Source organism: Mobula birostris, chromosome 32 (assembly GCF_030028105.1).
Source record: "Mobula birostris isolate sMobBir1 chromosome 32, sMobBir1.hap1, whole genome shotgun sequence".
In the NCBI taxonomy this organism is placed as follows: domain Eukaryota; kingdom Metazoa; phylum Chordata; class Chondrichthyes; order Myliobatiformes; family Myliobatidae; genus Mobula; species Mobula birostris.
The window spans coordinates 23,105,295-23,129,652 of record NC_092401.1 but is presented as its reverse complement, the minus strand read 5'-3'; the positions used below and the strand labels follow the sequence as shown (position 1 = coordinate 23,129,652).

General features: G+C 44.9%; 1 protein-coding gene across 1 annotated transcript; it reads right to left on the bottom strand.

Annotated features, from left to right (window-relative positions):
• Nucleotides 1-8,500: 8,500 nt before the first annotated feature.
• LOC140191092 (keratin, type I cytoskeletal 19-like) lies at nucleotides 8,501-22,819 on the bottom strand. The gene is made up of 10 exons (XM_072248169.1): nucleotides 22,371-22,819; nucleotides 20,495-20,577; nucleotides 20,204-20,360; nucleotides 18,918-19,079; nucleotides 15,397-15,522; nucleotides 14,307-14,527; nucleotides 12,688-12,734; nucleotides 10,727-10,754; nucleotides 9,749-9,765; nucleotides 8,501-8,952 (listed from the first exon to the last, which is right to left on the bottom strand). Exons 1-10 carry the CDS (start codon nucleotides 22,797-22,799, stop codon nucleotides 8,936-8,938), a joined length of 1,287 nt encoding a protein of 428 aa, XP_072104270.1. The 5' UTR covers nucleotides 22,800-22,819; the 3' UTR covers nucleotides 8,501-8,935.
• Between the last annotated feature and the right edge of the window lie 1,539 nt (nucleotides 22,820-24,358).

Sequence of the window (24,358 nt, the reverse complement as noted above, 5' to 3'; positions counted from 1 at the left end):
GTTCTCTGAGGAGGTGACCAGGCATATAGATGAGGGTAGTGTAGTGGATGTGATCTGCATGGATTTTAGTAAGGCATTTGACAAGGTTCCACACAGTAGGCTTATTCAGAAAGTCAGAAGGCATGGGATCCAGGGAAGTTTGGCCAGGTGGATTCAGAATTGGCTTGCCTGCAGAAGGCAGAGGGTCGTGGCAGAGGGAGTACATTCAGATTGGAGGTTTGTGACTAGTGGTGTCCCACAAGGATCGGTTCTGGAACCTCTACTTTTCGTGATTTTTATTAACGACCTGGATGTGGGGGTAGAAGGGTGTGTTGGCAAGTTTGCAGACGACACAAGGGTTGGTGGTGTTGTGGATAGTGTAGAGGATTGTCAAAGGTTGTAGAGAGACATTGATAGGATGCAGAAGTGGGCTGAGAAGTGGCAGATGGAGTTCATCCCAGAGAAGTGTGAGGTGGTACACTTTGGAAGGACAAACTCCAAGGCAGAGTACAAAGTAAATGGCAGGATACTTGGTAGTGTGGAGGAGCAGAGTGATCTGGGGGTACATGTCCACAGATCCCTAAACATTGCCTCACCGGTAGATAGGGTAGTTAAGAAAGCTTATGGACTGTTAGCTTTCATAAGTCGAGGGATAGAGTTTATGAGTCGCAGGGTAACGATGCAGCTCTATAAAACTCTGGTTAGGCCACACTTGGAGTACTGTGTCCACTTCTGGTCACCTTACTATAGGAAGAATGTGGAAGCATTGGAAAGGGTACAGAGGAGATTTACCAGGATGCTGCCTGGTTTAGAGAGAATGCATTATGATCAGAGTTTAAGGGAGCTAGGACTTTACTCTTTGGAGAGAAGGAGGATGAGAGGAGACATGATAGAGAGATACAAGATATTAAGAGGAATAGATAGAGTGGATAGCTAGCGCCTCTTCCCCAGGGCACCACTGCTCAATACAAGAGGTCATGGCTTTAAGGCAAGGGGTGGGATGTTCAAAGGGGATATTATAGGAAGGTTCTCTACTCGGAGAGTGGTTGGTGCGTGGAATGCACTGCCTGAGTCAGTGGTGGAGGCAGATACACTAGTGAAATTTAAGAGACTACTAGACAGGTATATGGAGGAATTTATGGTGGGAGGTTATATGGGAGGCAGGGTTTAAGAGTCGGCACAACATTGTGGGCTGAAGAGCCTGTACTGTGCTGTACTATTCTACGTTCTATGTTTATCTCTTCTCAATCACTACACCTTTCTCAATATGAATTTTTAAAGTGCCAGTCATTCCATCAGCCCATGTATCTCACACTCCCCGAAGTCCATTGCTATTCTCTCACTTCAGAAGGACTCCAAATTTGAAGCACCTGCAGATTTGGAAATTCTGCCTCATTCACTTGCGTCACATGAAGGATAGTAACAACCCTTTGGGAACTATAGAACATACCTTTCTCCACCCAAAACACCTCAGAAATAATTTATTCCACTGCCTTCAACCTTAATCACAAACACGTCAAAATTATTGGGAAGTAAACCAGTAGGCTCTGTTTTTCTCTCCACAGATACTACCTGGCCTACTGAATGTGCTGTTTTTATCTTAGACTTGGAACATCTGCCAACACTGCCCCGTCACTTACCCCTTAGTTGCACAGGTACAGATCCAAGTTCTCCATGACCCCTGGACACTGCAGCTCAGCAGTGATTGATCTGGAATGTGTGAAGTGGAAAATATGAAGCTACTCATTTAAATATTTTGGTTATCCATCAAAAATATTTAAATAGAGAGAAAACCCAGAAAGGCTTAGCGCCATGGTGTGCCTGCACAACATATACAGGAAGCTGTCACATGTGTGGTGGGTAAAGGGGAAGGCAAAAAGAGTATTGGCCCTTGTTTCAAGAGGGTTGGAGAGTAAAGCTAGGCACGGTGGTGTAGTAGTTAGTGCAATTGCTTTATAGTGGAGGCAGTAAAGTTCGGTTTTGATTCCTGCCATTGCCTGTTAGGAGTTTGTACATTCTCCAAGTGACCTCACAGGATTCTTCTGGGTGCTCTGCTTTCCTCCTGCAATCCATAGACGTACTGATTAGAGTTAGTGAGCTGTGGGCAAGCTACGTTCGTGCTGGAAGCATTTAATTTGATGCGAAGACCAACGCATCCAGGGTGTCACAGTCCCAACCATTAATTCCTCATTTTCTCCTAATTCCCTTTGATGGCGACACACCTGGTTCTCATCAAGACCTGCAGCATAAAAACCCCGGCTTTGCATCCACTCATTGCCAGATCGTTGTTTAGCCAGTGTGGTAATTAATGATCCTGACCGTTAGGATTGTGTACTCTGAGATTTACTTCAGTACCAAGGCTTACCTGTGTAACTCTGTCTCTCCGTGTCAAGATAAGTATTGTCTACCCCTCGTCTTTCTACGCTCCATGTCAAGATAAGGGTTGCCTGCCGCCTGCCTTTCTGTTTGCCGTTCAACTCCAGCAGCGCTTCGGGTCAGGTTCCAGCTATGCTCACGCCCTCGTCTGCATCCTAACCTGATCTCCGTGCCAGTGTCCTGCATTTGGGTTCGCCCCGTTCCTTGCAACACAGGGATGTGCTGGGCGAAGCCTGTAAGTGTTGCCACACGTTATGGCACCAACATAGCATGCCCCCGTAGCAAGATCCAGGGCACAGATCTAGTACGTTGGCCTGCCTCCATTACCCAGCCTGGTCATGCAGAAATACGATTCAGAGAGACTTCAGTCACATTTGACTGGTAAACAATCTCAGAGCAGGAATTTGTCCCAGATGGGTCTGTACATCTAAGTAAGTAGTGGTATTCCCACCAGCACATGATATCCCAATATTCCACTGTAACAGGCACAAGTCTCTTCCTCCTCAACCCAAGGTCTTGTCCGCACCCAAGGTGACACTACCCCCTCAAAACCTAGCGAAGTGAAACTGAAGGAGACTAACTTATTCAAGCTCACAAGCAAAGCTGCTGGAAGAGGACAACTGGTTGTTACCAAGTCTGGAGGGCTTGATTTATAAGGAGACAGTGGGCCAGTTTGCCTTGGAATGTAGGAGGCTAAGGGATCACTCAAAGCAACCAGATTCAAGCAGGTGCTCCTAGCTTTCATTCTCTCTGCCTAAAGTTTACCTTGTTGCCTGTTGTGGTTAGTTTCTGTTCTCCCTTGTTTGGTGGTGCCTTGTGGCTTGTTATTTTACTGTCTCGTATTAAGGTCATCATTCACCACTAAATCATCTCTGCTGCTCTGTTTTGGGTCAGACGTCCACTACATTTCCTGACAAATAGCCTCTCCACATCAACACTTTGAATGAAGTACGGGCCCAGAGGCATCAAACAACTCTCACATGATAACGCCTGTCATTCCTGGAATCATTCCAGTGAACCTTCTTTGAACCATCTCCAGGGTCAGCACGTTTGTCCTTGGAAACATAGTCCATGAGTGCTGACACAAAGACATAGACAACATTGCCAAGGGACTTACTGAAAGTTCAGAGTCAAATGGATAGGCAACGTATGACAGAAGCTGTTTGGTGAGGGAAAAGTGGAAGAGCATTGGTTAAATGGAGTGAGGGTAAATGGTTTTGTGTAACTAAGACCATAAAAAGCTGGGGAATTAGGAAGGGAATTGAGAAGTTAGTCTTTATTGTAAAATGGAGTAGGCTAGTTCAAAACCTGGTGGTTGTAGGAAAGTAAATGTTCCTATAACTGCTAATGTGCTTCTTCAGGCTTCTGTCTGTCGTAGCAAGAAATGGCTTTACCCGGATGGAGGGGATTATTTTGATTGATGGTTCTTTATTGAGGCAGCTGTTCATTTCGATGCTTTCAGTGCTGGGAAAGGCTGTGCCTGTGATGGACTGGGCGGTATCTACAGCACTCTACTTCCCCTTGTGTTCCTGTGCTCCAGACCATGACACAACCAGTCACAGTATTTTCAACAATGAATTTATAGAAGCTTGTTAGAGTATTTGGTTACTTGCCCATTCCCTGTAAATTTCTGATACAGAACAGTTGGAATACTTTCATGATTGCACCTATGCACTGGGCCCAGGACAAGTTATCTGAGATGTTAACATCCAGAAATTTGAAGCGCGTAGCTCTCTCCACCTCTGTACCATCAAAGGGTACTATCACATCGTCTCCTTACTTCCTCTTTCTGAAGAAAACAAGCATTTCCTTGGTTCCCTCGTATACACTAAAATTATATTCACGGAAGTTACTGTCAGCCATAAACATGCTTAAAATACTACACAACTTGATCTGATTTTTTAAAATTGCTTCTAATAACACCACACGACAAAGAAACAGATTGAGGCCATTTAGCCCATCAAATCTGCTCTGCTGTTCCATCATGCCGGTTCATTATCCCTCTCATCTCTGACAACCTAAATGCCTACACAAGCTAAGTCCATTTGCCACCTTTGGTCCATATCCCTCCAAGCTTTTCCGATCCATGCAACCATTGTCTTTCTCCAGGAATGGGGAATCGAAAACCATACTGCATCAATAAGAGAGAGAGATTTTAAAGGGATCTAATATCGCAGTCAAATCAGTCAGAAACAACACAATATGTGATGGCGTTCTCCGTAGAACAGGGCCGTAGGTTGTTTCGCAGGGTAAAGTTCAACAGCTGACGGGAGACCCGTTAAACAGAGAAAGCCCTGCATTTCTGTGGCAAGTTCCAAAACATACAAAAGACCACAGCTAATAGCTGCAAGCTAACAGCATGACCCAGAGCAATGTCGTGATGAAGTCATCACAGCAGCCGATCTATATACAGCCAGCTCACAATACAGAATGCATTCGGTGACACTAAAGCCTCTAATTCTAACTGATAAAGTCCCACATAGGAGATTAGTGGGCAAAATTAGGGCACATGGTATTGGGGGCAGAGTACTGACATGGATTGAAAATTGCCTGGCTGACAGGAAACAAAGAGTAGAGATTATTGGGTCCCTTTCGGAATGGCAGGCGGTGACCAGCGGGGTACCACAGGGTTCAGTGCTGGGACCGCAGCTGTTTACAATATATATTAATGATTTAGATGAGGGAATTAAAAGTAACATTAGCAAATTTGCCGATGACACAAAGCTGGGTGGCAGTGTGAAATGTGAGGAGGATGTTATGAGAATGCAGGGTGACTTGGACAGGCTGGGTGAGTGGGCAGATGCATGGCAGATGCAGTTTAATGTGGATAAATGTGAGGTTATCCACTTTGGTGGTAAGAACAGGAAGGCAGATTATTATCTGAATCAAGTCAAGTTAGGAAAAGGGGAAGCACAATGAGATCTAGGTGTTCTTGTACATCAGTCACTGAAAGCAAGCATGCAAGTACAGCAGGCAGTGAAGAAAGCTAATGGCATGCTGGCCTTCATAACAAGGGGAATTGAGTATAAGAGCAAAGAGGTCCTTCTGCAGCTGTACAGGGCCCTGGTGAGACCACACCTGGAGTACTGTGTGCAGTTTTAGTCTCCAAATTTGAGGAAGGACATTCTTGCTATTGAGGGAGTGCAGCGCAGGTTCACAAGGTTAATTCCCGGGATGGCAGGACTGTCATATGTTGAAAGATTGGAGCGACTGGGCTTGTATACTCTGGAATTTAGAAGGCTGAGAGGGGATCTTATTGAAACATATAAGATTATTAAGGGATTGGACACGCTGGAGGCAGAGAGCATGTTCCCGCTGATGGGTGAGTCCAGAACCAGAGGTCACAGTTTAAGCAAAAGGGGTCGGCCATTTAGAACGGAGTTGAGGATAAACTTTTTCACCCAGAGAGTGGTGGATATGTGGAATGCTCTGCCCCAGAAGGCTGTGGAGGCCAAGTCTCTGGATGCTTTCAAGAAAGAGATGGATAGAGCTCTTAAAGATAGCGGAATAAAAGGTTATGGGGAGAAGGCAGGAACTGGATACTGATTGTGGATGATCAGCCATGATCACAGTGAATAGCGGTGCTGGCTCAAAGGGCCGAATGGCCTACTCCTGCACCTATTGTCTATTGTGGATTGAAGTTCAAATAATTGCAGCTTAGTTAGTATGTACGGTAGAACAGTATGGCACAGGAATGGGCAAACTAAATTAGATTAATTTAATTAACTAATATGTAAACTTATAAATTAGTGATCAGTTGTCCAAGTAAACTAAACCCTTCTGCCTAAGAATGTCTATATCCTTCCCATCTCCCGCACATCCACGTGTCTGCCTAAAACCCTTTAGAAAACCAATATTATATTTGCCTCCAGGACCATGCCAGCTGTGGGCAAGACAGACCAAATTCCAGATTTTAATTGTAATTTGTAGAAGTCTACAAGTAAAAGTCACATAGGGGGAGTAATTATTTAAACTGCATGAACACATTTTAGATTAAATCTTCTATATCACGATTCACACCAGTAACCACAGTTTTTCATCACAATTCCCTTGATGCATTGTTGCTTGTTGGTCTAGTTCTAGATCATGGGGTCTTCAGCAACAAGGGACTGAATTGGGTGGGCAGATAACAAGTTCAAAGAGAGGCCAAATGTGAGGCTAGAGATCCCAGAAGTAATTAAGAGGAGACTGGGGATTCCCAAGCACAGGCAGGTCAATGCCTGATGTTAATTGATTAATAAAATCATCATTTAGGAAGGGAAAACAGAAACTTCAATATGGCCATAATCTTCACAAAAGCACGTCACTGTGCTTGAGACCATCTGGCAAGCTTGCCTGAGACTGAATTTGCTAACAGTGTAACACAGTCAAGCAAGAAATGATTTGCTCACATTGCACAGGGTTCTATCCCGGCAACAACCTCAGTCTGCAGATCCCTACTTCAGCCTGCAGGTGGCGATCAAAGCCCAAAAGATTGAGTCCCTCTGCAAATCATACAGTTGGGAAATACACCCTTCAGCCCAATTCATCAATGACAACCAAGATACCCACACAAGCTACTTCCATATCCCTCCAAAAAAAAACAAATCGCTGCCTGTGCAATCATAGTCTCCTTCCTGGGGTTGAGGATCCAAAAACCAAAAGAGGGGAGAGATTTCACAGAAACCTGTACTGAGTACCTGAAATATGGTGCCAATAGAAGTGAACAAGATGGCCGCAGTTGCAACACTTGAGGTATTTGTATGGTACCTGAAGGAGAGGGGTTTGCCTGTGACTCTCATGTCTATACTGTACAGGTATGAATACTCCCCAGTCTCCTTTACAGTAACGAATAACATCCTAGCCTATTCTACCTCTTCCTATAATTCAGGCCCTCAGGTTTTGGCAATATCTTTCTCCCCTTCCTTTCTTGTTCTTAATAACAGGGAGACCAAAACTGTACACAATATTCCTGGTGCAGCCGCAGCCTTGCGAACATTTTGTAAAAACTGCAACATTCATTCTCCCACAACTCCTACATTCAGAGCCCAGAGCGATAAAGGCCAGCGAGCAGAATGCCATCATCACCCTGCCTGTGATCGCACAGAGAACCGTGTGCTTGTATTCCTCAGGGCCCGACTGCTCACGATGTAAGAATTACCAAGATCTGTCTTCCCAAAATTACACTTACTTTGATTACATCTGCCATTCTTTTTAAAGATAAGCTTTATTTGTCACATGTACTTTAAAGAATACAGTGAAATGCATCAAATGTGTCCTTTAACATCTGCCGGACGATGCTGAGGATGTTCTACAAGTCTATGGTGGCCAGTGCTATCATGTTTGCTGTTGTGTGCTGGGGCAGCAGGCTGAGGGTAGCAGATACCAACAGATTCAACAAACTCATTCGTAAGGCCAGTGATGTTGTGGGGAGGAAACTGGACTTCTCTGACGGTGGTGTCTGAAAAGAGGATGCTGTCTAAGTTGCATGCCATCTTGGACAATGTTTCCCTTCTACTACATAATGTACTGGGTGGGCACAGGAGTACATTCAGCCAGAGACTCATTCCACCGAGATGCAGCACAGAGCGTCATAGGAAGTCATTCCTGCCTGTGGCCATCAAACTTTACAACTCCTCCCTTGGAGGGTCAGACACCCTGAGCCAATAGGCAGGTCCTGGACTTATTTCATAATTTACTGGCATAATTTACATATTATTATTTAACTATTTATGGTTTTATTATTTATGGTGCAACTGTAACAAAAACCAATTTCCCCCAGGATCAATAAAGTATGACTACGACTATGACTATGACTAACTCAGTGACGATGGTCCTGGGCAGCCCATAGGTGTCGCCACACTTCCGGCACCAACGTAACACACTAACCGTTACCAGATCTCTGAAAAGCAGGAGGACCCAGACGAAACACACACCATCACGGGGAGAACGTACAAACTCCTTCCAGGCAGTGGCCGGAGTAGTACCCTGATCGGTCATCATTGCCCCCTGATCACCAATCTTCAGCCCACTTCCTCAGTGGATCAGGATCCCTTTTTTAATTTTCCCCACAATCTTCAGCCTACAACACCAATTTAGGTTCATTTATGGATTCAGCGGAGTCAGTGCTCGTATCAAACAGATACATGACAGCATTATGGTTCAGGCAGAAGTTTATTGAAAGCAACCAAGACAAGTATGGAACAATGGACAACACAAGGCCTTCAGCTCTATCCTGGGCCCAGACAGGCCAGCATCTCACTCACATGCTCTACCCCCAGGAACAGTCACACCGTGTTTTCCCACTGCCGTCGCGGGTTCAGGAGGGAAGTAGGTAGGATTGGCAGTGCCTCTCTTTCAGTGAGGACAGCTGAGGATGAAGGCTGCTGTCTCCATAACAACCATGTTGGAAGCACTACAACTCCGCTTGAAGGGAGTTACAGGACATCTGGCTCCGCCATCCATTTTTATCTGAAGCAGAAAGTGAAGAGTAAAAGGGCAGGGGACAGAGGGCAGCCCACATCCCAGGAATCCCAGCAGCAAGCAGGAGTTGTGGGGGCCTTTATCCAGGCTCCTCGGAAGTCCCTCTGCAGCAGACTCTTCATGAAACAATTTTTTCTAAGCAAAACAAAGAGCACAGGTTAACTTTGCAGACCAGAACTTCATAGCCCAGGTCCCCCGATCTTCTCCCCTGCCACAGCTCTCCCTTCCTGGGATTCACATATTTCCCTTTAAATTGGAGGTTTTCCATTTCGAGACCAGTGTTTATTGCCTCTCCCCACATGCCCCCAAACTGAGCTGGAACAGGTGTCAACCATCTGAGGTGGGTCTGGAGTCACATAGGACAGACTGGGAAAGAAAGATCAAATTTCTGTTCGAGGCCGTCAGGGAACCAAATGGATTAAGTTTAATTGTCCTTCATTTTGGATCAAAGTTAATGCTCTCAGTCGTCTTTAGCACAACGTGCCCCAAGAACTGATTGCTGAAAGTAGCAAGTTGACATAACTGTGATCAGGATCTAAGTCTGTGCCTTCCTCTGGTGACTCCTTCGGATCACTGGAGCATCATCCAGGTGTTTGTGCTCGTCTCTGCGATGGGGCAACAGCTCAGACTTGGCAGAAAGGCAGAACCGGCTTGAGGTGCTCAATGGCCAGCTCCTGCTCCCTGGCCTGGCCCACCAAGGAGAACTGAAGCAAACACCAGATCAGAGCGTCAGATGCTCCATGCAAAACCACCATGACTACCTCCTTCTCCTGCCTCTCCCCCCACCAAACACCCCACCAGCAGCCAATTTCTTGTTTTGATCCAAGCTGTGGCCAATGTAACAGAGTCTATTAAAATATCCAAAAGGAATAAAGATCAAACCTAGCCCTTGAATGTAATGTCAACGAAACAGATTGAAGAAGCGGCTTACCTCTGGTTTCAGTGGTCCTGAAATAGAATGAAGAACAACTGGATTAGCACCTCACAAGTTTTAGGCAACAGAACTTAAAATCCATACATTACACATTGTCTCCATCTCCATTGTGAGTCTATAACTAGCAGGTAATTGGCAGCTTCCCATTTCATAAAATCGCATCACAATTCTGAATTCCCATCAAACCACCATTAAGTTGAGAATTCAAAGGCAAAGATCTGTCAGCATTGAGAGAGATGATCCTTGGGCATGTCCCCACTCTCTCCCACATCCCCAAGTAGCAAGAGGTATTGTCCGCACACAGAAATAACTATTGATCAGAAAGGAATAATAACTGTTCCAGGAGAGGCAGACGGCACTGGAGATCATTGCAATGTCTCGGGTGGAGTATAGTCAACAGTTTTAGGCGCATTATCTAAGAAAGGATTTTCTGGCATGGGAGAGAGTCCAGACAGTTCACAATAATGATTCCGGGAATGAAAGGGTTTATTTATGAGGGGTCTGTATTGCTGGAGTTTAGAAGAATGAAGGGTGAATCTCATTCAAACCTTTCAAATACTGAAAGGCTGAGATAGAATGGACTTGGAACAGATGCTCCCTATAATTGGGAGTCTAGGACCAGAGGGCACAGCCTCAGAATAAGACAGCAGTTTAGAATACAGGTGAGGAGGAATTTCTTTAGCCAGAAGATGGTGAATCTGTGGAATTCATTGCCTCAGACAGCGGTGGAGGCCATATCATTGGGAATATTTAAAACAGAGTGTGATAGGTTCTTGACTAGTAAGAGTGTCAGAAGATATGGTGTAAAGGCAGGAGAATGGGATTGAAAGGGAAAATACATCCATCACGAAGGAATGTGGAGTTAACTCGATGGGCCAAATGACCTAATTCTGTTCTTGTGTTTATGATTTAGAAATTTTTATCTCACCCATCACCCTCCCAGGCCAAGAATCGATGTCAAGAGGTACAACTTACTTGATGGTTATCGTACTACTTCCTGTGCCTAAATTTGATAGGAAGAAAAGACCAGTTAACCTTCAGCAAGATTAAATACAGTTCAAAGTGCAGGAAAACATTGATAAACTGGCATTGATCAAGGTTCAATTTTATTCCCCATATACATTTGCATGTATTAGGAATCTACATGTGTGTTGGTCCGGGTGCGACATGCAATAAAAACAACATTCTACAATTATTATGACTAAATTATATAAAAATAAAGTTAGAGGTTAAAATACAGATATGCAAAAAAAATGTGCATTAATACTTGAATGCACTTACAATATAAACAGCATTATAAATGTATTTAAAAAGTTTACGGTGACTGAGGTAATAGATTGAGAGGGTGGGGAGGGGCAAAGAATGGTAGATCTGATTAACTGACTGGGTGAAGGAACTTCCACGATGATGTGATGGAAAACAACTTGATCGTTTGATCAGAAGCAATTTTCTGGAGGAACTCTGTGGATCAAGCTGCATTTCTGGGTGTATGTTGAGAGAAATTGTTGACGTTTTGCATTGAAATCATGCATTCTGGGAGAGAGGACATGACCTGTATATTAGAGGGGGAATGGTGTGCTAGTAGTTGGTGGACTGATGGGCAGGTTGTGTCAGTGAGGAGAAGGGAGGAGGAAGAGGAGTTGGGTGACGGATGTAAAAGAAGAAAAGGAAATGAATGAGGTGGATGAAGTAAGGGGAATGTGAAAGTGGAGACAGCTACTGGTGGAGAGGATCAGGAGGGGCTGGAGAGGGTGGGGTGTAAATGGTCAGAAACTGATGGCCTTCTCTCTGACTCGCTCATTAGCCCAAAATTAGAGTCATCAGTCCAAACGGGATGTGCAGCCAGAACTCCAGAACTGGCGGGGGGGGGGGGGGGTGCAGATGGATTCAGACTGTGGGCTGAGTGTGTGGCTGGGGTCCAGAATGTGGCTGGATTTGTCAACGGAGGTGGGGCCTAGAGAGCTTATACATTTACAACTCCCTTTTGAACTCCTGGTTCACAAGGTAATACTGTGTAATAACGTGCACATCTCCATGCAGCCTCTATACCAGGATCACCAGACTCAAAAACACTCACTTTCACCAAGCTGTCAGGCTGATCATCCCACCCCACTACCACTACTTTATGTCTGGCACCTTACGTACAGATTCTCCTGTAGCTACTGTCACTTTATGTGACCTAAGTAAATAAGATAATCTTAAGTATTTATATTTGTGTTTTTAAAACTTTTATTGGGTACTCTTGTGTATTATTTAAGCTCCTTCAGATCTGGAGTGACAATCATTTTACTCTCCTTTACACTTGTATACAATATACAAGAATGACGATAAACAATCTTGAACTGTGAACGATGTTTGATTGTCAAGAGATGCAGGCCCAAGCAAAGAAAATCAACTAACCAAAGTTCTAAGATTAAAGTTTCTGTCAATGACAAAGGTCGATTTCACCCACCGAGCTGTCACCCTTCCCTAAATCCAAGCAGAGTCAGTACACTGGGAAAGTAGCAGCAAGTCAGGTAGCAGAACAAAAATAAAACCTGACCTCAAACTCATCAACAGAATCAGTGCTCAAAGAGCTGGACAAAACAATACAGGAGGCGGGATCATTCCAGACTTGAGAGCCAAAAGATAGTGCAGTGGAATTCATCCCCATGATGAGTGCAGGATGAATCAGAGATGTAGGGGTGGGTGCAAATACCGGGTCACCGAGAGACAAGGGTCAAGGGGAGAGAGGGCAACAAAGGTTCAGGTAAAGAAAAGCAATGTTAGAAAAGAAAGAGGGTAAACAGTAGTACAGAGGGAATAGGGTATGGCACTTCTCAACCACTGTTCCCTGTCTCCCTGTTTGGCAGGATTAACACAATGATTCACACTCTTTGATGCACAAAGCTTCCCCCTTATATAACAAGAGAAAAAAAGCACAGTGCAATACTTACCAGTCCCTCCAGATACGAGGCCAGAGGATAATTCACCAGCTGTCATGCTGGGGGGGGGGGGGGGGGGGGAGAAAGAGAATGAAATGTTCTTAGCAAAGGTTAACACAAAAATGGGGGTTTAATGCACTGGGAGAGGAGGATAGCAGGAGGCACAATTCTGTAAGGATGTGACTACATAGCACAGGACGTAGAGGAGATTCACCAGAATATTTCAGTTATAAGGAGACTCTGCATAGGCTGGGTATTTTCCCTGTAGCTGTGGCTGAGGAAGTCTTTGAAAGAGGCAGACGAAATTATGCCAGGCATGGAGAGGGTAACTGGTAGGAAACATCCCCACAGAAGAGATACTTGGAACTAGAGAACATAGGAGGGCAAGGGGGCAAGGAAGTGGAGGAGATGAGGAAGAAATTCATCAAATGTGTTTAGAAACAGAAACATGCCTAGGCAGTGGTTAAGCAGATACATTTAATTGTATGGATGAGTAGATAAATAGAGGTACAAAATGCCAACTTCTAGTGAATGGTATCAGTACAGACGGCTGTGTGATTGGCGCAGGCATTGAGACACCAAAGAGTTCCTACTGAAACTGTAAGACTGGATTTAAAGTTTTCTGACAGAGGACTACAACCTAGCCTATGTAGCACCATGCCTGAGCATTCACTGATGAAAAGTGGCTGGAGACAGGAATGTCAGTCTCTTCACTGTGGGTTTTAAAAAAATATCAGGCATTTGCTCAAACTCAAGATGTTCTGAACGTGTTAAGGGGGTAGGAAAGTATGCTTAAATTCCTTATCAGAATTTTGAGGGGTCCAGGGAATGAGAAGCATCAAGTGTAGGCTCTCCATAGTTGCTTAGCGCCCTTCAAAAAGGGATGAAGATTAGCAAGGAACCGTCAACATAGATTCAAGGAGAGTTCCTACTCAACCAAATGACTTCTACTAAAAGGGAACTCTGTCTCCAAGTTACTTTGTTGTAGCTCTCACACTTTGTCTACCTGCCCTGTATTTTCGAACACCATATTCCACATTCAGTTTTCCTTTTCATTCTCAACGTAGTTGTTTATGGAATGGTAGAAGTTTGAGGAGATTTGTAAGTAACCTAGACATAATAAGTTTCTATAGCTGGATGGTAGAGGGCTTCCTGACTGGTTGCAGCATAAGGAATTCATCCAACATTCGAAAAGGTGTACGTGTGAGTTGAGCGCTTGCCATGTTGCCATCGGAAGTATTGCGACATTTGCAGGCTGTCTCCAATACACCTTCAGGCTATGTTAGTCGTTGATGCAGTTAACCCAGTTCACTCTATGTTTCAATGTACATGTGACAGATAAAGCTAATCTTTAAACCCAGTACATCAGTACCTTCTTCCACCCTGTCATCAGAGTCCCAACAGTACATGAATACTACATCATTCTTCCGCACTCTTTCTGTAATTTATAATTGACTTTAGTTTGTACTGCTGCTGCAGAACCAAAGTTTGACATCATAGGTCTGACTCTGAATAATCTGACCAGAATCAATTCTAACGAGTTAGGTGAATAAGAGGCAGCATGATAATACAATGCTTTACAACACCAGTGTGTGTTTTTTATGACTCCCAAAACTCTGTCCGTGCCTTACCTTTGGTTGCCGCCAACCAGTAGACGTTTGTACTGATTTATCTCAGCTTCCAGTTGCATCTTGATGTTAAGGGTCTTGTCATATTCGCCCTTCAGGCGCATTTGCTCACTCCGGAGACTTCCCAGCTCGCCCTCGAGGTTTCTGATTTGGAACTGCAAACTCTGAAGCTGCTTGTCAAATGAGGCCTCTGTTTGATCCAGGCTGCTCTCCAGTGCACTTATCTAGAAGCACAACGCCATCGCGGTCAGAACAGGTTTCAATGGCAAGGACATTGGTGGGGCTTAAACAAGAGGTTGTGACACTGGACTCTTAACTTTGAGACTGGAAGTTCAAACCCCAGCATCACAGCTGCGGAATTTGAACTCTGAGCCAAGTACTTCCAACCATGTTATAGGACACATGCTGCTCAAACACATGCCTCCCTCCCAACAACACTTCAACGTTTTTAGCTCCCTTATCTAAGGGATGTACTAGCCTTAGAAAAGGTCCTGAGGAGGCTCATGAGAATGACCCCAGGAATGAAGGGTTCAGATATGAAGAACATTCAATAATTCTGAGTCTGTACTCTCTGGAGCTTGGAAGAATAAGGAGGTGGGTATCTCCTTGAAACCTAGCTAATATTGAAAGGCCTAGATAGAGTGAATGTGGAGAGGAGGTTTTCAATAGTGGGGGAGTATAGGACAGCCACAGAATACAAGAAAACCAATTAAAACGGATGAGGAATTTTTTTAGCCAGAGAGTGATGAGGTGTGGAATTGATTCAGGTGGCTGTGGAGACCAAGTCTCTGGGTATACTTAAATGGAGGTTTATAAGTTATTGATAAGTAAGGGCATCAAAGTTTAGGACAGGTAGGAAGATGGAGACAAGAGGGAAAATTACTCAGCCATAATTAAATGGCAGGGCAGACTTGATGGGCCAAATAGCTTGAATTGCTGATACTTCACTCCCAGACCCACAGTCAGTGGACCGACCCCAATCAGCCCATTGAAACTGCCCAACAAGCAAACCCGTCGAGGTGCAGTCAAACCCACACCTTGAGAGCAATAGTTTTTTTCATTGCCATTCTACTCACAAGCAAAGACCACTTACATTGCCGAGTAAGCCATTGTATTCGGTCTCGAGATTTTGTGATTGATGTCGGAGCTGAGACATCTCAGTTTTAATACCAGTGAGAGCCTGGTCATTCTGAGTCACTTCTACTTCTTTAATCGAGAGCTGAAAGAAGGAAAAAAGATTAGGGGGACGGATGTGAGGCACCTGACCTCAGGTTGATGAGACGCTGTCCAAATGGTAACAAGGAACACAATCCACAATGATACTGACCCCCCTCAGAACAGTAAGTCAAAGCATCCCTTCGTAGCAACACTCAGAATTCAAATAAAATCCTTCAGTACCAAGCAAGTCCTTGAGATAACAGAAACTGGGAAGAGACTTGGGTTAAGGAGACTGTTAGGTCAATTCCCAGTAAGTGAGATAACACAGGTAGACTGGACGGAAACTGTTGAGTAAGTCTACGGTAAGTTGGTTACTAGTTGTGTTCCATCAAAAGAGATTATTCTAACTGGTTGCACCAGCACCTGGTATGGAGGGGCCACTGCAGAGGGTTGGAAACTCAGCCAGCTTTATCATGAGCACTAACCTCCCTACTATGAAGGCCATCTTCAAAAGGCAATGCCCTCTAAAAGATGGCATCCATCATTAAGAGCAACTGCCACCATCTCCTGTTCTCATTCCTACCTTCAGAGAGGAGACACAGGAGCCTAAAGACCCACGTTCAATGTTTTAGGAACAGATTCTTCCCCTCTGCCTTCAGATTTTTGAATGGATCCCCCCAATAAAACTCTTTATTTGTCCTTTCTTTGTAATATTTAATGTTATATATATATAACTACATATGTACACACACAAACATATATAGATATATACATTTTATTTATATATGTGTGTGTATATATTATATAGACACACACACTGGTTAGTCTTACACATATACATACACACACATAATATATGGATAATAGTAGAGGCAGATACATTAGGGAAATTTAAGAAACTTAGGTACATGGATGATAGAAAAATAGAGGACTATGTAGGTGGGAAGGGTTAGATTGATCTTAAAGTTAAAAGGTTAATACTATATCATGAGCTGTACAGTGCTGTAATGTTCTAAGCTCATTTATGAACTGCCTCTACTCCCAGAGCAAATTATTGGTGATCTCCATGGGATCTTTTAATGGCGCAAGCTAGCTTGCTAAATCAGAGTGTAATCCGACCTTCTACATTTGACATGTTAGGATTGTGGGCCACACATTACAAACGCAGTTTGCAGGCCCAACACTGAATACAAGTAGTCAGCAGAGAAGAAGGCTGAAGGAGAAAATTTGAAGTTTTCAGTACATGAATCACTGGCAGGTGACCATTGTCCTAAAGCGATTGTGTTGTGTTATTAACTGAACCCATTAATAACCTGTGTTATTTTATTAACTGAAGCAGTTGCCAAATCAAAGAACACCATTCAGTGGTTATACAGCTCCTTGGTTGGTCACAGCATACTGAGCCCCTTCTTGATCTCCATCAGTGGTAGCTTCTATGGTGGCCTCAGAAACCATCCAGAGAGCAACTTCACAATGGATTCCCGCTGTATCTACTCAAAGATTCAAGGACCTTGGCCAATTTCTGAGTCATCAGGACTTAAGGTTTGGGTAACTAGCCTATGAAGATGGGTCGATTTCTGGTTCAATACACCAAACAGGAACAAGTGTAGGGAGGTTCCAACCATTGAGGACAGACTGGAGCTGAAGGATCTGTGTTTTAAGTATTTGTGTCTGGACTGTTATCATCAGATACTACGAATGCTGATGCTGCTTTTAATGGGGAACCTGCCCTGTCAAATTGACTGGGAGGAAATCACATTAGCTGGAAGTATTTTCTAGATTTCACTAGGTCCATGTCACTCCAGTAGTTTTTAATCCACTGTTCTACCCTACACTCATGACTATGGCTAAGCACGGGCTTAAATGCATTGAAAATTTTGACCCACTGCTGTTGGTAGAATCTCAGATGGTGATGAGGCAGTTTAAAGGAATGAGGCAGGCCAGCTGGTTGAGTGGTGTTGTAACAATTTCTCCCTCAATATCAGTAAGACCAAGGAACTAATTTTGTGGGCTCCAGGAGGGGTGGGGGGGGAATAAATCAGGAGAGCACACACTAGTCCTCATTGAAGGGTCAGCAGTGGAAAGGGTGAGCAGCCTCTGGTTTTCCTGGGGATCTATAAACATACGAGATTCTGCGAATGCAGGAAATCCAGAGAATCACAGGCAAAATACTGGAGAAACTCTGCAGGTCAGGCAGCATCCATGGAGGGAGATAAACGGTCAACAATTCAGGCCTGGGCCCTTCATCAGGACTGCGGATCTATTGTGGTTCCTGCACTGATGCAATCATGAAGACGGCATGCCAAATGATCTACTTCATTAGGAGTTTGAAGAGACTTGACATGCCAAAGACTCAATTTCTATAGATGTATGGTGGAGAGTATTCTGACTGGCTGCATCACAGCCTGCTATGGAGGCATTGACGCACAGGATTGCAAGAGACTGCAGAGGGTTATAGACTCAACCCTCCGCCATTGAGGACATCTTCAAGAGGGCGTCTCAGTAAAGTAACATCACTAAGGACACACTCATCGTCCAGGACATACCCTTTTACTACCATTGGTGGAAGTTGGATACTGAAAACCCATAATTATTCAATATTTTCACCCCTTCCACCATCAGATTTCTAAATGACACACATAAAATGCCGGAGAAGCTCAGAAGGTCAGGCAGCATTTACAGAGAGGAACAAAGAGTCTACGTTTTGGGCTGAGACCCTTCTTCAGGACTGGAAAGAAAGGTCTTTTACCCATCACCTCTCAGCTTCTCACTTCTTCCCTCCCCTTCCCCAGCCACCTAGCAACCTATCTTACCCCTCACTTGGTCTCACCTATCACCTTCCAGTTCCATCCCCTCTCCCCACCTTCTTACTCTGGCTGCTTCCACTTCCTTTCCGGTCCTAATGAAGAGTCTCAGCCTGAAATGGTGACTGTTTCTTCTTTTCTATAGATCCTGCCTGATCTGTTGAGTTCCTCCAGCATTTTGTGTCTAACTCTGGATTTCCAGCATCTGCAGAACCTCTTGCGTTTAAGATTACTGAATGATCCGTGAAACAAGGAACACTGTCTCATTTTCTTTCTTTTCCCCACTATTTTTGTTGTTGAAAGGTTTGCACTGCATTGCTGCCATGAAAACAAATTTCATGTCATGTGTTAGTGATATTAAATCTGATTCTGAGAAGGTTGGGGCAGAAATTCTCTCAGGTCTCTTCTCTGAAGGTCACTTGAAGCATTTCCTTTCTGCAAGCATGCAGGAGATAGGGAAATCAGAGACGTTGTGACTGGCTGAGGACCTGTACAGTTTGGAGCTCCAACTGTTATTGTGGATAGCATGGCAACTAACATGTCCTCCACAGCCCACTGTCTTCCAAGGACTATGCTACAGTGATGTGCAGATTAAGCAGTCATTTATTGTTTTGCAGTCAGAGCCGATGTGAGTGGCTGCTCCAATCCTTACCTGTTCACGGTACCACTTATCCAGCTCTGCCTGGTTATTGTCAGCGAGGGTGGTGTACTTCTCCCGGAGTTCTGCCAGGGCTGCATTCAGGTCAACGGCCGGAGCAGAGTCCACCTCAACATGCACCTCTTGGGTCCTCTGTTGCTGCAGCAGTTTCAGCTCCTGAGAAACAAGACAACATGAGGCTGGATCAGTACAGCCCACTTACGACTGACAATGCACTGTAGATCTCCTTGGTGCTACACTGCTGCTTGTGATGGATAATTCAAGAGAATTAGGAGCCAAAAATCAAGGATTGGGTGAAACATTCCTCCCCACCGTCGAAAAAGGATTGTTTGAGGCTAAAATTCATTGCACAACAGGGTAGTCAAAGCAGAAACTTGAACTTCTAAACTTACATGTGCCTGTATGTCACTAAACTGGAGAAAGTAAAATAAATATTTACAAAGTGGCCATCAGGACTTAGAGGGCTTCGGTTATAAAGAGAGCCTGGAAAGTTTTTTTGTTCCCCTAGGCCATAGGAGAATGAAGGGTAAACTTGTCGAGGTGGATAAAACCACGAGGGACAAGGTGAATATGGCTCTTTCCCCGATCCCAAGGTTGAGGAGTCCAAAACTACGGAGAATAAGTTTCAGTGAAAAAGGGAAAGGGGACAAAAGGGCAGTTTGTTTTTCTGCACAGGCTGGTGAGTATATGGAACAGACTGCCAAAGGGAGCACTGAGGCAGGTACAATTAAACTTAAGTAGTTATCAGCATCAAGAAGGTTTAGAGGGATGAGGATCAAATACAGGCAAATTGGACTGACTCAGTTAGACACCTGGTCACATGGACAAGTTGGGCTGAAAGGCCAACTTTTGTGCTGTAGAGCACCATGACCATCTGATAATGCAACCGAGCCATTGCTGGGGAACGGTGACAGAAGTTTACAGCTAGTGTACAAAATTATAAGCGGTAAATGCAAGCAGGCTTTTTCCCACTGAGGTTCGATGAGACTAGATCTAGAGGCTATGAGTTAAGGGTGAAAGGTGAAATGTTAAAGAAAGACTACTTCAGTCAGAGGGTGGTAGACACTGGTTCAATTTCAACATTTAAGAGAAATTTTATAAGTAAATGGATGGAAGGGGTATGGAGGGCTAGGATCCAGGTACAGGCTGATGGGACTAGGTAAAACAACAGTCCAGCATGGACTAGATGGACTTAAGGGTTGGTTTCTGTGCTGTAGTGTCCTATGGTAGATACTCCCCTCTGTGAAGAAGAAACGGTGGAGCAACGAGCGGTTGCCTACCTCATCGTGGTTCTTCTTCAGGAAGGCAATCTCGTCCTCCAGCCCAGAGATGTCATTGGCCAGGCTGCCCTGTAATTGCAGGTAGGTCTCCTTCAGATGGTGGAGGCCATCAATATCACTCTCCACAGACTGCCGTAGCATCTGCTCGGTCTGCCACCTGCAACAGAGAGGGCAGGAGGACAAGACATAACTGAGCACCAAGCATGGATGATGATGGAGGTGGGCAGGACACACTGGGCAAGATCCAGCAGTGTAGAGAGGAAGGAAACTGAAGGAAAACAGGTTACCCACTTGTTTTGGAAGTCCTCAGCCGCCAGCTTGGCATTGTCAATCTCCAGAGCGATCTGGGAGTTCTGCAGGGTGGCATCCAGTATCTGGGATAGATGAAAAGGACAAAGGTCAGAGGAAGTCAGAAATCCACAGGCATGCATTTCTAATCGCTATTTAATATAGAAAACATTTAAGGCACTCAGGAATAGAATTGAAAGTTACAGAGGAAGACGAACAGCTTCACCTAGACCTCTGTCATTGGTGCAGGTCCATCCTCACCTGACACCAGGTGCTACTCTTTGCACGGATACCAAATTCCCTTTTTTATAAAGAACAACTTTGCCTCTCTATCTCCTCCACATCAAAAGTGCAACTTGGAAATCCCACATTGAGATTGTACCCGTCCTTGTGGCTGTGAAGCTGGTCTTTTTTCAGTCCTTCTCAAGCTTTCTCCCTCACTCTGCTTGTCAGGACATCACTTCCAATGTGTTATTTCCTCATCCCACCATCCCGGAGGAAAATCAGTGATTCTCCTGTGTTCCTTCCATCTAGTACTTGAATTCAGTCTTAATTTCTGCACTAGAGAAGCCAAGCTTAAATGGGAAATCATTTTGTCAATCAACCCCCACTCAGCTTACAAAGGACGACTGAAGTACTTGTTGCTTGTCATAAGCTCTCTGGGCCACTGATCTGATTTTAACTCCTTACGTGATGTTATATGTGAACAACAGCTCATATTACAATGCTTTATTCTTCTTTTAATAGGTCCATTTCCCTTCTGATCTCCCCTCACAGACCCCATATTCAGATTTAGTAATCACACATGTACATTGAAACATACAGTAAAACGCACCATTTGTGTTAACCTCCACACCCAGGAATGTGCTGGGAGCAGCTGTCAAGTGTTGCCACACATTCCAGCATGTCCAACATTGCAAAGCCCAGGGTACTGATCTGGTGGGTCGGTCAGTCTGGTCATTTGACACTGTGGAGGAGAGAGTCTTCAGATGCAGTTGACTGGCAAAGACTCACTGAGCAGAAACGTGTCCCAGGTGGGCCAGTACATCTTCCAAAAGTGAGCTGCAACCTCTCCTCTATAGAGTATCCAAGTATCCCACCCTGACACCGGTAAGTCTTCATCTCCTCAACCCAAGGTCTCCTTCCCACTCAATGTGAGACCACACCCTCAGAGGAACTGCAGAAGACAAGTGAATCCGAAAGAGACTGACTCATTCCAGGCCACCTGCAAAACTGCAGGAGGAGGTCAACTCTCTATTATCAGGACCGGAGGGGCTGAGTTATAAAGAGAAGCTTGGTCATTTTTTCGGCAATGTAAGAGATCAAAGGGTGACTTCAGAGGTTCATAAAATCTGGGTAGCCGATCTTTTTCCCATTTCAGGGGAGTCCAAATCAAGAGGTGATAGATTTAAAGGGAGAGCATTAAGATTTAAAGGGGATCCAAGGGAGTAGGTTTCCCCACAGAGAGTGGTAGAAAATGGAATGAGATGTCAGATGCAGGTACAATTATGATGCTTAAAGATTTTACACACTCGTGGATAGAACAGAGACTGCATATGGTGGAATATGGAACTAACCAGATGCCAAGGAAACTCAGCTAGCCAGACAATATCTGAGGAGGAAGGTGGACAAACAACCCAAAACATCATCTGTCAAGGTTTCTGAGCAGATCCTACACGACCTGCCTAGTCCATGCCGAATCTTGCTTGTCCCATGTGGATAGGATAGGGTTAGAGGAACATGGGTCAATAACAGGCATCTTGCAGTCGGATAAGACACCGTCTACAGCCCAGAACCCCACCCACCACAGGATGGGCAGAGCGCAGAAGCTTCTTGCTATAATGCTGTGACCGGTCTGAGCAGTGAACGAGTTACCCACCTGCTTCTGAAGGGGTTTGACCGTCTGCTCGTACACCGACCAGTCGAACCCTTGGACAACAGTGTTGGCTGACAATTCGCGAATCTCCTTCTCCAGCTCCTGGTTGGACTGCTCCAGGCGCTGCACCGTCGCCAGGTAGTTGGCCAAGCGGTCGTTCAGGTTCTGCATGGTGCCCTTCTCATCGCCCACCAAGCCGCCGGCGCCGCCTCGCAACGAGAGCGAAGCGGCAGACAAACCAGAGCCAAGGGCAAGGGCAAGGCCAGAGCTATAGCCATAGCCACCACCGGCCACGCTCATGCCACTGCGACCGGCGGAGCGCAGGATGAATGAGCTACTGCTCATGGCCGACTGCCGCTGTGGCAAATGTACGCTCTGGGAATACCTGGGGATCTGCGTGGAATAGCTCACCATACTGCTGGAGGACCTCATGTTGGAGAACACAGAGACAACCGCACCTCTGCTGAGAACAAAAGTGAGGTACACTCTCTGCCCTTTATATCTCCACCGATGTCCTCAGCTCCTCCCTCTCCCTCCCACCGCGAGTTCATTGGACCCAGCCCGCAGGTGTGTGGGTGTGGGTGGGGGAGGCGGAGTGGAAGAACTGCAACCGTGTATGTAAAACACAAGATTTTATCTTCCAGCTGAAGGTAACTAGGAAGGCTTGGTAGAATATCGGGTTTTATTACAAGAGTTGCGGGTTCAGAATTACCAAGTTTTTATAAGGCGTTGTAAACGCTGGTGAGGCAGCACTTGGAATATTGTCTGCGCGTTTGAGAAAATCTACACTGTCGCCACTTTATTAGGTATCTCCTGCAGCTAAAATAGTGGCCACTGACTTCGAGATCTTCTGCTACCGTAGTGGATCCATTTCAAGGTTCAACGTGCTGTGCGTTCAGAGATGCTCTGTGCACGGCAGTGTTGTAACGCGCAATTATTGGAGTTACTGCGCCTGCTTGTCAACCTGATCTAGTCTAGCCATTTTCCTCTGACTTCTCTTAACAAGGCATTTTTTTTTACCCATAGAGCGGCCGCTCACTGGATGTCTTTCGCACCATACTCTGCAAACTCTAGAGACTGTTACGTGTGAAAAACCCAGGAGTTCAGTAGTTTCTGAGATACTCAAATCACTCCATCTGACACCAACAATCATTCTATGGTTAAAACCATTTAGATCCTTTTTCTTGCCCATTTCGATGTTTGGTCCGAACAACAGCTGAACCTCTTGACCATGTCTGCATGCTTTTATGTATCCAGTTGCTGCCACATAATTGGCTGATTAGATGTTTGCATTAAGGAGCAGGTGTACTTAAGTTGCCGCTGAGTATATGAGGTACAAAAACTTGACAATATATGCCTCCAAGCTGAAGGACAGCTGCTATCACACCATTATCACACCATTATCAGACTCTTGAAAGGATCCCTCATATACTAGTAGATGAACTCTTGATCACCCAACCTACTCCATATTGGCCCTTACACCTCAGCTGCAGAAAGTTGCAAACTCAGCCCGCTCCATCATAAGCGCTAGCCTGCCCACAATTGTGGACATCTTCAATAGGCAATGCCTCGGGAAAACATGGGCACAGCTCTACTGCTGTCTGCAAAGAGACTGTGTGTTCTCCCTGTGACCGAGTGGCTTTCCTCTGGGTGCTCCAGTTTCCTTCCACATTCTGAGAGTTAGGGTTAGGATTAGGATTAGGGTTAGTAAATTGTGGGCTTGCTGCGTTGGCTACAGAAGCATACGGACACTTACGAGCCTCCTGCAGCACATCTGCGAACTGTGCTGATTGTTGACTCAAACAACGCATTTCTCTGTAAGTTCTGATGTTTCGACACATGTGACAAATAAAGCTGGTCTTTTTCTAATCTCTATAATGAAAAACAAGATCCATTCACTGTATCTCAGTACATGTGATGATAAAAACAATACTCACACCGATGATTATTGCAGAGAAGATTCACTGAGATGGTTCTGGGGTGAAGAAATA